Genomic DNA, 13,448 nt, shown 5'->3' on the forward strand with positions numbered 1-13,448 from the left:
GTAATATCAGCGAACACAATTAGAAAAGTTCTATAGAAACATGTGAAGCAGTTATATCTGCCTGGCAAGGAATTGTTATGACAATTAACATAAAACATTCTTTCTAGGCTTTATGATAATTAGGTGAAACTGACATGCGTTCCGCAGACCTCTTGCCAGTCACTGCAGATATACACTCCTGGAAATTGAAATAAGAACACCGTGAATTCATTGTCCCAGGAAGGGGAAACTTTATTGACACATTCCTGGGGTCAGATACATCACATGATCACACTGACAGAACCACAGGCACATAGACACAGGCAACAGAGCATGCACAATGTCGGCACTAGTACAGTGTATATCCACCTTTCGCAGCAATGCAGGCTGCTATTCTCCCATGGAGACGATCGTAGAGATGCTGGATGTAGTCCTGTGGAACGGCTTGCCATGCCATTTCCACCTGGCGCCTCAGTTGGACCAGCGTTCGTGCTGGACGTGCAGACTGCGTGAGACGACGCTTCATCCAGTCCCAAACATGCTCAATGGGGGACAGATCTGGAGATCTTGCTGGCCAGGGAAGTTGACTTACACCTTCTAGAGCACGTTGGGTGGCACGGGATACATGCGGACGTGCATTGTCCTGTTGGAACAGCAAGTTCCCTTGCTGGTCTAGGAATGGTAGAACGATGGGTTCGATGACGGTTTGGATGTACCGTGCACTATTCAGTGTCCCCTCGACGATCACACCAGTGGTGTACGGCCAGTGTAGGAGATCGCTCCCCACACCATGATGCCGGGTGTTGGCCCTGTGTGCCTCGGTCGTATGCAGTCCTGATTGTGGCGCTCACCTGCACGGCGCCAAACACGCATACGACCATCATTGGCACCAAGGCAGAAGCGACTCTCATCGCTGAAGACGACACGTCTCCATTCGCCCCTCCATTCACGCCTGTCGCGACACCACTGGAGGCGGGCTGCACGATGTTGGGGCGTGAGCGGAAGACGGCCTAACGGTGTGCGGGACCGTAGCCCAGCTTCATGGAGACGGTTGCGAATGGTCCTCGCCGATACCCCAGGAGCAACAGTGTCCCTAATTTGCTGGGAAGTGGTGGTGCGGTCCCCTACGGCACTGCGTAGGATCCTACGGTCTTGGCGTGCATCCGTGCGTCGCTGCGGTCCGGTCCCAGGTCGACGGGCACGTGCACCTTCCGCCGACCACTGGCGACAACATCGATGTACTGTGGAGACCTCACGCCCCACGTGTTGAGCAATTCGGCGGTACGTCCACCCGGCCTCCCGCATGCCCACTATACGCCCTCGCTCAAAGTCCGTCAACTGCACATACGGTTCACGTCCACGCTGTCGCGGCATGCTACCAGTGTTAAAGACTGCGATGGAGCTCCGTATGCCATGGCAAACTGGCTGACACTGACGGCGGCGGTGCACAAATGCTGCGCAGCTAGCGCCATTCGACGGCCAACACCGCGGTTCCTGGTGTGTCCGCTGTGCCGTGCATGTGATCATTGCTTTTACAGCCCTCTCGCAGTGTCCGGAGCAAGTATGGTGGGTCTGACACACCGGTGTCAATGTGTTCTTTTTTCCATTTCCAGGAGTGTATGATGTAATTTTCGAAGTGGAAACATTTTTCCAGACTTCTGTCACGGCAGATATGTGGCGTAATTTTCGAAGTGGGTACAATTTTCCAAACTGGTACGTAATTCACCAATTTATACTGTATTTTCAAATTAATAAAGTAAGCAGTGACCTCCATTAATCATTCTAAAGTGGCACATACAGAATGTTTACCCTTCCATAGTAATATTAATTTTTTTATTAAAAGATTATTTAAAATTGCATCTGAAGTATGATATAAACAATGGCGAAATGAAAACATAAACAGTGCACACTGACATCGTGTACCTTGTTCATGAATCTCTGCAACATCTGAAGGAGGAATTGTCAGTCAACAGTTGACCTCACATGTTCAGTATGTAGGTATTGACAATACTGAGAAATTTTGAGGGTCTTCAATACTGTTCGTCAATATTTCTACTTACAATAATATGTCAATACGCGCCCTCATACAGATAATACACTTGACAGTTTGGCTATATTATCACAGTCTAACATAACAGTCGCGACACTCACTGTTGTAAAAGTTGTTGCCGTTTGACAGATGGAGCGACACTAGCGCTCCAAGTGGCAGGTAAGGTGAATGTCAGACGCGTCGTAAGCATAATGTTTGTTTGCATCTGTTTCCTACGTAATTTCCGAATTATCTGAGTTATTTTCTTGCCTCAAAGAGTTTGTGTAGTATCAGAAGGCATATATGTTTCTAAAAATGATTCTAAAATAAGCGCAAGTATGGACAAAAACCATGAACAGAGTGGCAAGCTACAACACATTCGTGAAGAAGCACTTGTGACATTGGACAGAATTGCAGCTTACCACGTTGATATCAAAAGAATATGAACACACAGATTCACATGTAAGAAGCACAGACATGTACCTCTACATGCAAAAGCGATCGACAGCTCGTTTATCGTTCTGTAGGCCTACTGTGTTTGTCATTGTCGTCTGTTGCCAGAAGTACGACCTTCATCTTTATATTATTCTAAGTGGGACAAGCAACTGTCAAATAGTGGGAGAAATATACTGAAAACATTATAATGAGCTGATTACATTACATTTCACGAAAAACCAAGTATTTGAATAATTTTCAAACAATCTGTCAGTGAACAAGGTGCTAACAAAATAATGTCATCACACGAAAGAAGCAAGGAAAATGAAGTGGCTAACAACAGAAGTGAATGAAATACATACCAAAGAAATCAGCAGCCCAAATGAGCCAACTTCTTCAGTATCTTATTTGCTTTCTTGTTGTTAGAAACTAAGTCTTGATTCCAATAATTGAGCCGATAAACGAGTCTCACTTTAACAGATATCTTGATCAACAGTTTCCATCTTGCAGCACGTTTCTCTTCTCTTTCAATGGCATGCTAATCTGGCTTAACAACAAGTCAAGGGCATCTTTTTTTAAATATTGGTATCCTATAGTCTTCAACATTCGTTTGTCCTTGTTCACTTGATCCTTCTGATACAGTTTCTGTCGCTGTCTGCTGGCACTTTCCTTGTCCCGTAATAGTTTCGCTCGAAGTCTAGCGATCTGCACATTCTAACACTTAACACGCTTTTGTAAGACACTAACAGCTGCACTTATTCTAACCACTTCATAGTCAAAGCAGGTCTGTATTGATGATTCACACGAATCTGGCACTGATACATGGAGAGTTGAACTGGCTGCTTCTGTGTCATAGGACTGTTTTACTGCTTTAGATTGACTGTCGAATCTTTGTGGCAGTTTCCTCTTCATCGTCAGTTGAGGTGGCTTATTTGGAATGTCAAACAGTGTGGGTACTGCTTTCCACACGAGTTTGTTATTGTCTGCGTTCATGAACTGGTTTTGTTCGAAATGTAGCGAACAAAACATAATATTATAATACAGATAAACTGGGTCTTTCTTCATAAAGTCTTCTCGTCTGTTATTAACTAGCCATTTTCTGCTCCTAAAACGAAACATTCATCATTTATACATATATAGTGTAGCAAGTGAATCCTGACGATACAGTTTAGTAACATGATGGTATATACCTCTCAGGATCCTTAGGAAACCTAAAAAAAAAGACAGCTATGGTGTCTTCTTCCTATTGTTGCTGCAATTTATTGCGCTACAAATGCTCCCGATGGTAAAAACCATTGTATGAATCAAAATAAACAACCACTATTTGCTATCACGATCGCGCCGAACTCATAGTTCAACCTACCGGCCGCTTTGGGCGCTGCTGGCACTGTAGGCAACAAAATCGAGACGAAGTGTCGCGACTGTTAAGCCCGGTCCACACGCAACGATCTGTCTGCGCAGACATCGGCGCAGATGTCTGTACATGCAAAAGATTGCTGCAAATGTGGTGTGTTCACACGACACAAACCCCAATCTATTACTCGCCCGCCATCTGTCGGTGTAGAAAAGAAATATCAATGGCAAGCGACTACGCTCCCCGTAAACGTCAAAAATTTAATTCAGTTATTTTGAAATATAGAAATGGAGGAAGTTCTGTCGTGGTCTGTGTTCGCAACTTGTGTTGCAAAAAAGATTCAGACCAACGGCAGGAAACAGAGAAAGTGGACAAAATGGTATAGACAGTAGCTGCTAAAGCGAAAGCAGTTTTCTCACGTAAATTTACTGCGAGAGTTGCAGGGCGAACCTAACGACTGGCGAAATTATTTGCGGATGGATGTCGAAACCTATAATTATCTCTTAAAGCTTGTAACCCCTCATATTATGAGAAAAAATACTTGTATAGAGAAGGGCAATTTCTCCTCATGAACGGCTGGCGGTAACATTAAGATTCCTAGTAACAGGAAGGAGCTACAAGGATTTGGAATTTTCAACTGCAGTATCGAAACAAGAGTTGAGTGAAATAATACCCGCAATTTTTCAATTAGAGCATTGTATGCTGCTGTCTTTTTGTCTCAGTCACTATATTCTTTACTTTAATCTTACACAGACATGGGTGGTTTCTATATATTTCAATGAATTCACTTACAAACTCTCGAGAACACTGACGAGTATCAGCCATTTTAATGCCCTGTGCGCACAAATACAAACACTAGACTGAGCAAACAGCTGTTTCGCGCCAGATTTGCGGCGATCTCCTGTCCACACGCTCCAACTTGTCTGCGCAGATGTGGTTTGAACCCACAGATTTGAGAGGTTTCCCTCAAACCTCCAACTCCAACTTCCAGGTTTGCACACACCTGAGATTAGTGCAAATCTTCTATCCACACGCAACGATCTGTCTGCGCAGATGTAATGTGCACAGACATTTGCGCAGACAGATCGTTGCGTGTGGACGGGCCTTTAGACTGTGATATTATTGAATGTGAGAGAACCCTTGAGATAGGAGTTGCATCTCTTTTGTTTTATACTCTCTGTACGATATCCACAGCACGCGCAGAGTTGATACGTATCTTTTAGGTTATGATGAGGAATGTGAACTGCTTTGGAACTGTATAGCTATGTTGATTTGCGTTGAGCTGTGACGACGAATTTGAAGTCTTGTTTTGAAATTCTCTTGCTATGGTTAGAATGGTTTAATAAATTTGAGTATACATCTAGAAACTGTGTAATCTACTGATAACTCGCCTCATGGATACTTCAAAGGAAAGGTAATTAAGCTGATAATTTCTCGGTACATAAATACTTTGATCTAAGCAGGTCTGAGAAGCGATATACCGTAGTTTTAAGGACAGTAATGTGTAAAAATCTATTACTTTAAGTAGCTGTATGTGATGTATTGAATAAGGAAGTGTTTGTATACTAATCTCTTGGGAACTTCAATCGCTATGCCTATAAACTGTGTATGCTAAACCGCTTTTGGAAATATATTTTCGACTATATCGAGGTGTACGTTTATGTGCGCCTGCAGCCAACAAATAAATCAAAACCATATTTTCAGATTGCGATAAATTACAGTACCAGTTAACAGCCACTGAGAACGGAAACTTAGAAGTTGTTTAGTTCCATTCGCACTTAACATATTAGACAAGTCGCCTCGAAAGTTGGAAAACAGGTTGCGTTGAAGTAAAACGCATTCTTTGTGGCCAAAGTTATTGTTGACGAGTCAATGCATGTATTTTAAAAGGTACACAGAAAATTAATTTCTATGTAAATTCTTAATTGCGAGGGTAGTAAAAAATCTTTATATTTAAAATACGAAAATCTTGAATTCATGAACAACGAAATCCAAAATGGCGACAATACTAGGATTCTTAGTCTCTCGTAAAATGGGCAAATGGTTTTTGCCCTGAAACTGATATCTTTACTGCTTTTTGTTCTTCGCTGTTTGATGATAGTTGTTGTATGCAATAAAACCCTTTGGACATTTAACACGCTTTGAGGTTATATTAATCGTCAGAGGTCAAAACTTGCTTCACAGAGTTTCAGTATGAACGTTAAAATTCCATTTGTGCAGTATATTTTCCAGTTAAATGCTAAAACAGTGCCCCAAAAATATGAGTAGGTTAACTTCTTGAGAATGTTCAAATGGACGTAATTTATTTTTCAGCTCTGACTTCTCGGTAACTAATCACTCATGTTGCGCAAACACTCGGCTCAACAGATGTTTACCTGAGTGTTCCTAAACTGTGCAGTGGTACGAACGCTGGTTAATCAAACAGTTTTAATTGTCGAGGATAGCGTATTCCAGCTAGAACCCTGTTAAAGATACTTTTGTGTTTCAATATTAACCAGTCATGTATACTGTACCAAGGAAAAAAGTATAAGATCTTGTTGATTCATGTAAATGGTCTTCAAATCTGATATGAAATTACTTTTGGTTCAAACTAAACGATTGCACTGACAGTTTGGTTTAGGCACACATTAATAAATTTTAATGTGTGCCAAGATTTGTAACCCAGGTGGAGGCACTTATGTTGTGGGTATGTTATTGTTTGAAGTGCAGTTTCGTTGTATATTTGTGCAATAAAGAATTTTTTACAGTAATTTCTGTTGTACTGATTTTGTAGCAGTGTTACTTTCATACTTCTGTTATATGCTGACTTCGGTAAAACATTTTTTGTAAGCTGGTAATAGGACAGTATTGAACAAACTCGCCTGTACTAGTGATTTGCAGCTTTTATTTTGCATATCTTATAAGTGATCCCATAAAATTTAAGTTGGTTGCATGACTGTTTTTAAATATTTTGGTTTTTATGTGTGATTACTCTGTAATTGAGAAGTTCAAAACAGTTAACTATGTTGCAGCCTTATTGAGTGGTGACAACACGTGCACAACAGTTTTCGATTTGGAGACATTAACATTAATTTGGATATGGGTTAAATTTCAATATTGCAGGTTTATTACTGAAAAATACCTTAAATTGAAAAATAACCAGTCAATATGACCTCCAAAGTTTTTTAGAAAAATCAATGTTTTAGACTCAAAAATAACAACCAGGGAGTGATTTAAGTTTTTTTTCCCTAGTTAGATATCATAAGCTACCAGGGGTTGACAGAAGCGTCCGATACCAAGCGTCGGCTTTGACCCGTGACGTAAGGGTGTTGTCGTGTGTGACGACGTGACGGCGCGGAGTTTGGTTTGTAACTGTGGCGTGTTTGTAGATGTCGTTATGTTGTGGTTTGTTGAGCTCTCTGGTGGTATGTTCAGGGTTTTCGTTTGTGTGGTGTAATGGACTCAGCTTGCTTCTGCTCATTATCCAGAATTGTTAGTGTCGGCTGTGTTTGTAGTGGAATTCGTTTCAGTGAGTTAACGATTTTGTGTGAAGGTTAATTTAGTGTTGTTCGTTGTACGTCGTGTGGTAATTTAAGCAAAATTAATCGGTTGTTGTTTTTGTTCAGGAATGGATATGACGGATAAAATGAACAGTGTGCAGGTCAAGGGAAGTGTTCGATCCCAATGTGTGGCTGTGTATTGGTATCAGGAGATGTTTTTGTGCTATATAGGCCAAAGGAAGTGTTTGATCCTAATTTATGGGATCGGGAGCTGCTGTTGAGCGATATAGGTCAAGGGAAGTGTCCGATTCCAAATGATAGTGTTTAATGGTATTTGGGGAGTTTTGTGATGTCGGTTTTTTTCGTGGTTTTGTATGGAGGTGGGTGTCTAAATTTGTTTATATTTAGTTTGCCCCCCACCCAAAAACACCTCATTTCCCGCCCTTGTCCCGTTAGTGTCATTAGGCTTTTTGTGGAAAGTGTGTGCGTTTGTTTTTCGATGTATTTTCGTCCCCATAATGTGTACGTACCGACTTTATATGCGCCATATTGGAATCGTGGTGTACGGTCGTTTCCGCCATATTTGTGACGTCATGGGTCAAAGCAGACGGGCGGGATCGGACGCTTCCGTATTTCCGCTACCAGACTTATATGGAGCAATGACACAAATGTTTCCTTAATTGTTTCAAAATTTTTGAAATTTCAAAAACCTTAATTTTGTAAAGTTTGGGGCTAATTATCTCTGGTGGGACTGAACATAAATTAACTTTCGCAAATTTTGTACACTTATGACATCAAAGAACTGCCAAAAATTCAACTTTGATATTTGATTGTGATATTTGATTGTGATACGAATTTTTGAAAATGATAAGATAATGCACATTAGACTGCAATTGATTTTATGACTGTTGCCTAATTCATATGTGATATTTGCTAGGTGTAATCAATTATCATTGAAGTTAAGGTACTGAACTATATGCTGAAACTCAAAAAATTACTTATATTATCCTGAATGATGTAAAATAAATATTTTCAGTTAACATACTTTGAGAGGTGTTGCTTCCTAGTCCTAGTGTTAATTGTTAAGAACACATGTCTTCAGACAACTTCTGTGATACAAAATAAGATCTCGTAGTTGCTGTGGTAAGTTCAAGCACTGAAAGCTTCCTTAGTATGTTTTTCATTGGTACCCAAACTGTCACTAGTACATGTCTTGAACAACATCCTAGGGCCAGCAGGGTGATAAATATGCATAAAAACATGATTGTTTTACAAACTTGTTCTTTCAATCTATGCAAGCCACCATTGCCCATCACATACACTTGCCACTGTGCCATTGAATGTTAAATTTTACTGACACAATGATCCTCATAAATTTTGGTTTCTGATATTACCTAGCACCGAACCAAGTTTTCTGCAATGCCAAGGAAATTGTTAAATTCCTTGTTTTATCGCTATACAGTTTTCAAATCTGGTTTGAAGTATTGTTTTAATTAGGACTAACAACTTCCTCTTCTGCCTTGATAAGAAAATAGGTTATGCCTTTAATTTATTCTTGCAAAAGGCATACATATATCTTCTGTTGTAAGAATTTGGTCTTTGGTCATTTTTTGTAGGCTGGCTTTAATCACTTCGCATTTTGTTGTACCTCTTCTTTCATCACATGCATTTTTACTTATGGCAAGAGGCAAAAAAGCACCATTCGGCCTCCAACCTGAAATCTACTTCGTAGTTGCAAAGATTTGGAAAATTCTCTCTGTTGGTATATTGACCACCACTTCCATCTGAAAAAGTATGAGCTTCTCAACCTTAGGCAACTTTTTCATGTAAACTGTTACACTTTAGAAACACATGGACAACCGAAGTGTTGTTCTCAAATTAGTTGCATAGAATGCAAATTGAAGAACTGCAAACTTCATCTTTCTCATTTTTGAAGTACAGAACAAGTGGATGCACTGTTGCCTGGTCATTAACCCTGTGGTACTCTTGTATTTATTTCATCTTGAACCACAAATGTAACATTCCTTGCAAAACCAGCTAGGGCTATGCATGAAATTAAAACGTTGTGCTTTGCCCTTCAAAAACTTACTTCAGATTTTAGAACCATAGTGGTTACTTTTGAGATTTTCTACGTCATCAATTAAAGATTCAGAGCACTCTTCTTGAGATATAACCACTGTTATCATTTAGCTCTGTTGGTTGTGACCCACTGTTTGAAGGCAACATTGTCAGGCATTTCCTCCTCAGATTTCTTTTACTCATCGTGCAGTCATAATTATTGGTGTCACAGACCACTAAATCTAGTAACTCTTAGTAGTTCATGTCATTGAGTTTGCACCTGCGATCATCATTTTGACATTTAATGAGGAAACAAACTCGTACAGAGCGTGTTTCTGAGGAGTTGGCCAAAATACACCACTTACGGCGAAGGTCACAAAATTTTGGCCTTCCAATTTTACATTCAGGATGAGCATTTTTGAAGGCTACATAAACTTCATTTAAATTTGACAGTGCTGTCCGCTAGTTGTTTCTGCTTTGTTACTTTTAACTCCATTTACAACCATCCTTTTGCTGTCTTTGCTACGTGAGCACATTCTACTATTTTATCTTCATCAAAAAACTGAACCCATGAACTTTTTTTCACTTGACCATGAGTCAGGGAGCAAACTTAAAATTTATAAGTTTTTGTTTTTTAGGTGTCATCGAACTCTAATTTTTTAATACTCAATTAAGCTCAGATATTCTGTGTCAGGTGGTTCTGGAGATAAGATTTCTTCCTTGTCAGAATACTGTTGGTATCTGCATTATTAAAGCATGATTCACAGCCTTTTGTAATTCTGTCTGAAATTTGTTGTTCCTTGCTTTCAATAGCGGCTTTTCTTTTTCTGCTACTTAGTTTCCTTATTTTCGAAGCAGGAGATACTTCTGAGTTGGAACAGGCAAAATCCAGTTTGCTAATAACATCCCAATTAGGAATATAAATGTCATTAACAGTGTTAGTGATTCTGTTTTTGGGTTCACGGTAAGTATTTCTGAGTAACAGTTTGGGCACAGGGAATTTCCAAGAATCACAGTAACTTTCACTTGGGAAGCCAATTTACTTGCACTTTTATTTCCCTCAAACCTTTAGTACCTGGCTTTTTGTGAACTTTGAGTGGATCAGAACATTTTTCCAAAAATTTGATTGTGCTTCAGAAAGTTTTTCTCATGATACTAATGAGCTGATGATACAGAAGAACTTATTCATAATTTAAACAAAGTTTGTCTATCTTCGTCAGAGTCATTAAATTTTTAAGTTTTTTGAAACTGAACCATAAACTGTTTTGTGGCACTCTTCACTTACTCTTTGTCCAATAGAGCACTGTTCATCCATTTTATTACATTCCAATTACTCTTTAACATTCATTTATTATTAAATTTTAAAATGATTTTAGTTGATTTAAGATTCATCCACAACAAAAGCACATAAATTATTCTACACTATCAGTGAAAAGTATATACATCCACCATAACAGAGTTTTATGTACAGACTAGGCACTGGCTACTGGGCTCCTGTGCAGAGTTATTACTCTGAGCTTCTGTACACACCTGTCTTGAGGACCAAATTTGTGCACAAAACTGCAGCCTTCTCAACAGTAATTTCACGTTGCTTTTACTTTCATTGTTTTGAACTAGTAATTATGTGCTGCTTAATTGAGAATAAACTGAGATGTAATTAGGCAACGTTTTACTATACTGCCACGTAGAAGAAGGGGTAATTAGATGAATGACGAACACTAACTTCACTTAATGACGGTTTATTCAGCACTTGCACATATAAGAGCGCGGAGTGAACTGCCTCCGGCCAGAACACTTGCAGTATATATACAGCTACAGAACATTCCAGTAAAATGATCCGTGACATTTGTGGATACTTCTAAAATGTACTGGAACAGAGTATAGAAATTAAAATAGTACAGTCCAGGTGAGTTTTGAACTCGCGACCCGCCATGCAAGAGTTTAGTATCGTAACCACTACACCATAGTGCTACTCAGCTTCTTCTGCAACATTGTTCCCTCCTTAAGAGAACAGTGTCTTGGTGTTCTGTTGTTCTAGTCTGGGAATGAGTCATCGATCCTGCATACTCCGACTCCCAATGACTGATGCTAGCCCTGGCGGTGATCTTCTTAGAACTTCTTTTGCCGCTGCACTCTTCGTTACCTTTCCGTTTGTTGCCTGCTGCTGGAGCTTCAAATTTACCCTGGGTGGCAGGATCCTTGTAGGGCTTCATTCGAAGGACGTGGACCGTATCTCTGTTCTTTTGTCGTCTTGTGTTGAGGTCGCAATCTTAAACTTCATAAATAACTATGGACAACTGTCTAACAACCTTATAAGGTCCAAAATAGCACCTGAGGAGTTTCTCAGAGAGACCAACACGAGTGAAGATCGAGACGAGGTCACCAGGCTGGTAGACAACAGGGTGGTGGCTTGCGTCATACCTTCGGCGATCGTTTTCTTGAGCCTGCAGTGTGTGGAGTCGTGCTAACTGCCGAGCTTCCTCAACTCTGGTTAACACCTGGCCGATGTAGTCGTTGTCCACGTCATCAGGATGTAACGGAAACACAGTGTCCATCGTCGTAGTCGCCTCATGCCCATGCACCAGGAAAAATGGCGTAAATGCTGTGGTGTCTTGTTTGGCGGTGTTGCAGGCAAATGTCACAAAGGTAGCACCTCATCCCAGTTGCTCTGCCCAACAATGACAAACATTGATAGTGCGTCAGCCAAGGTCTTATTAAGGTGTTCAGTAAGCCCGTTAGTTTGTGGATGGTAGGCAGTCGTCATGTGAGGAGTAATGTTACACCGACAGTTTCTCTGTCATAAGATTCGATTGAGAAACTTTCCCTTGATCCGTAATTAACAACCTTGAGGCACTGTGTTTTAATACAATGTCTTCCACAATGAATTTGGCTACCTCAGATGCTTCAGCTGTTTTCACAGCTTTTGTAATGGCATAGTGTGTCAGATAATGAGTGCAAACAATAATCCATCTATTGCCACTAGCAGAAATTGGAAATCGTCTGAGGAGTTCAATCCCAACACACTGGAAAGGCGTTATGGCTGGTGGAATTGGTTTGTGTCGGCCAGGTGGTTTCTGAGGAACTGCCTTTCTCCTCTGCCACTCTAGACAGTGCGACACAGTGATGGACACTCCTAAATAAACGTGGCCAGAAAAATCTCTTTTGGATTCTATCGTAGGTCTTAATAAATCCTAAATGTCTGGCCTCAGGTGTGTGATGGAATTTCTGTAGAACGCCTGAGCGCATGTGTTTAGGAATAACTGGTAGCCACCTCTTTCCAAACAGATCAAAGTTTTTCTTGCAAAGTAATCCATTAACTACCTTAAATTGTCCTTTCACATCCTCGGACCGTTGTAAGGCAAGCATAATTTGAGATATCTTGGAGTCCTTCTTCTGTTTAGCAGAGACATCCTGGAGTGCAGTGAGACAATCTTCATCAAAGGCTTGATGATCTTGCACAGGGTTTCTTGAGAGACAGTCGGCATCTTGGTGTTTTCTTCCACTTTTGTACGCTATGGTAATATACTCTTGAAGACATAGTGCCCACCTGGCGAGTCGTCCTGTTGGATCCTTAAGACTTGTCAGCCAACAACATGAATGATGGTCTAACAACTGTGAATGGCCTTCCATAGAATACTGTCAAAATTTGCACACGGACTAGATCACAGCAATACATTCTCTTTCTGTAGTCAAGTAGTTTCCCTCGGCGTTTGTAAGTGTCATAGAAGCATAGGCTATAACCTTCTCTTTTCCATCCGAAATTTGCACCAGAACAGCACCGATTCCATACCCACTGGCATCTGTGTGTAGTTCTGTATGTGCTCTCTCATCATACAAAGCACAGGATAAGTCAGAGCTTTTTACAGCACATCGAAAAAATCTTGTTGAGCACCGCTGCAGATAAATTTACCGTCAGCTTTTAATAACTCTTGAAGTGGCCTGGCTTCGCTGCAAAAGTCTTCGCTAAAACAATGGTAATAAGAACATAACCCAAGGAAGCTCCTCACATCTCTAATACTTTTAGGAATAAGAATCCGTTATAACTCTCACCTTTTCTGGGTCTGGCCGCACGCCTTCGTGTGACGCAAGGTGTCAAAGTATTTTGATTTCTTTG

General features: G+C 40.5%; 1 protein-coding gene across 2 annotated transcripts in view; it reads left to right on the top strand.

The window, feature by feature from the left end:
- Positions 1-4,988: 4,988 nt before the first annotated feature.
- Positions 4,989-13,448, top strand: part of LOC126106881 (uncharacterized) — a 111,676-nt gene continuing 103,216 nt past the window's right edge. For both annotated transcript variants that reach the window (XR_007523412.1, XM_049913295.1), the window contains exon 1: positions 4,989-5,211. Coding sequence is in view for 1 of the 2 variants with exons in the window: in XM_049913295.1 (XP_049769252.1) it covers positions 5,192-5,211 (20 nt within the window). In the remaining variant the exon portion in view is untranslated. The remainder of the gene's footprint in view (positions 5,212-13,448) is intronic.

The sequence above is a fragment of the Schistocerca cancellata genome, chromosome 10 (assembly GCF_023864275.1).
Source record: "Schistocerca cancellata isolate TAMUIC-IGC-003103 chromosome 10, iqSchCanc2.1, whole genome shotgun sequence".
In the NCBI taxonomy this organism is placed as follows: Eukaryota; Metazoa; Arthropoda; class Insecta; order Orthoptera; family Acrididae; genus Schistocerca; species Schistocerca cancellata.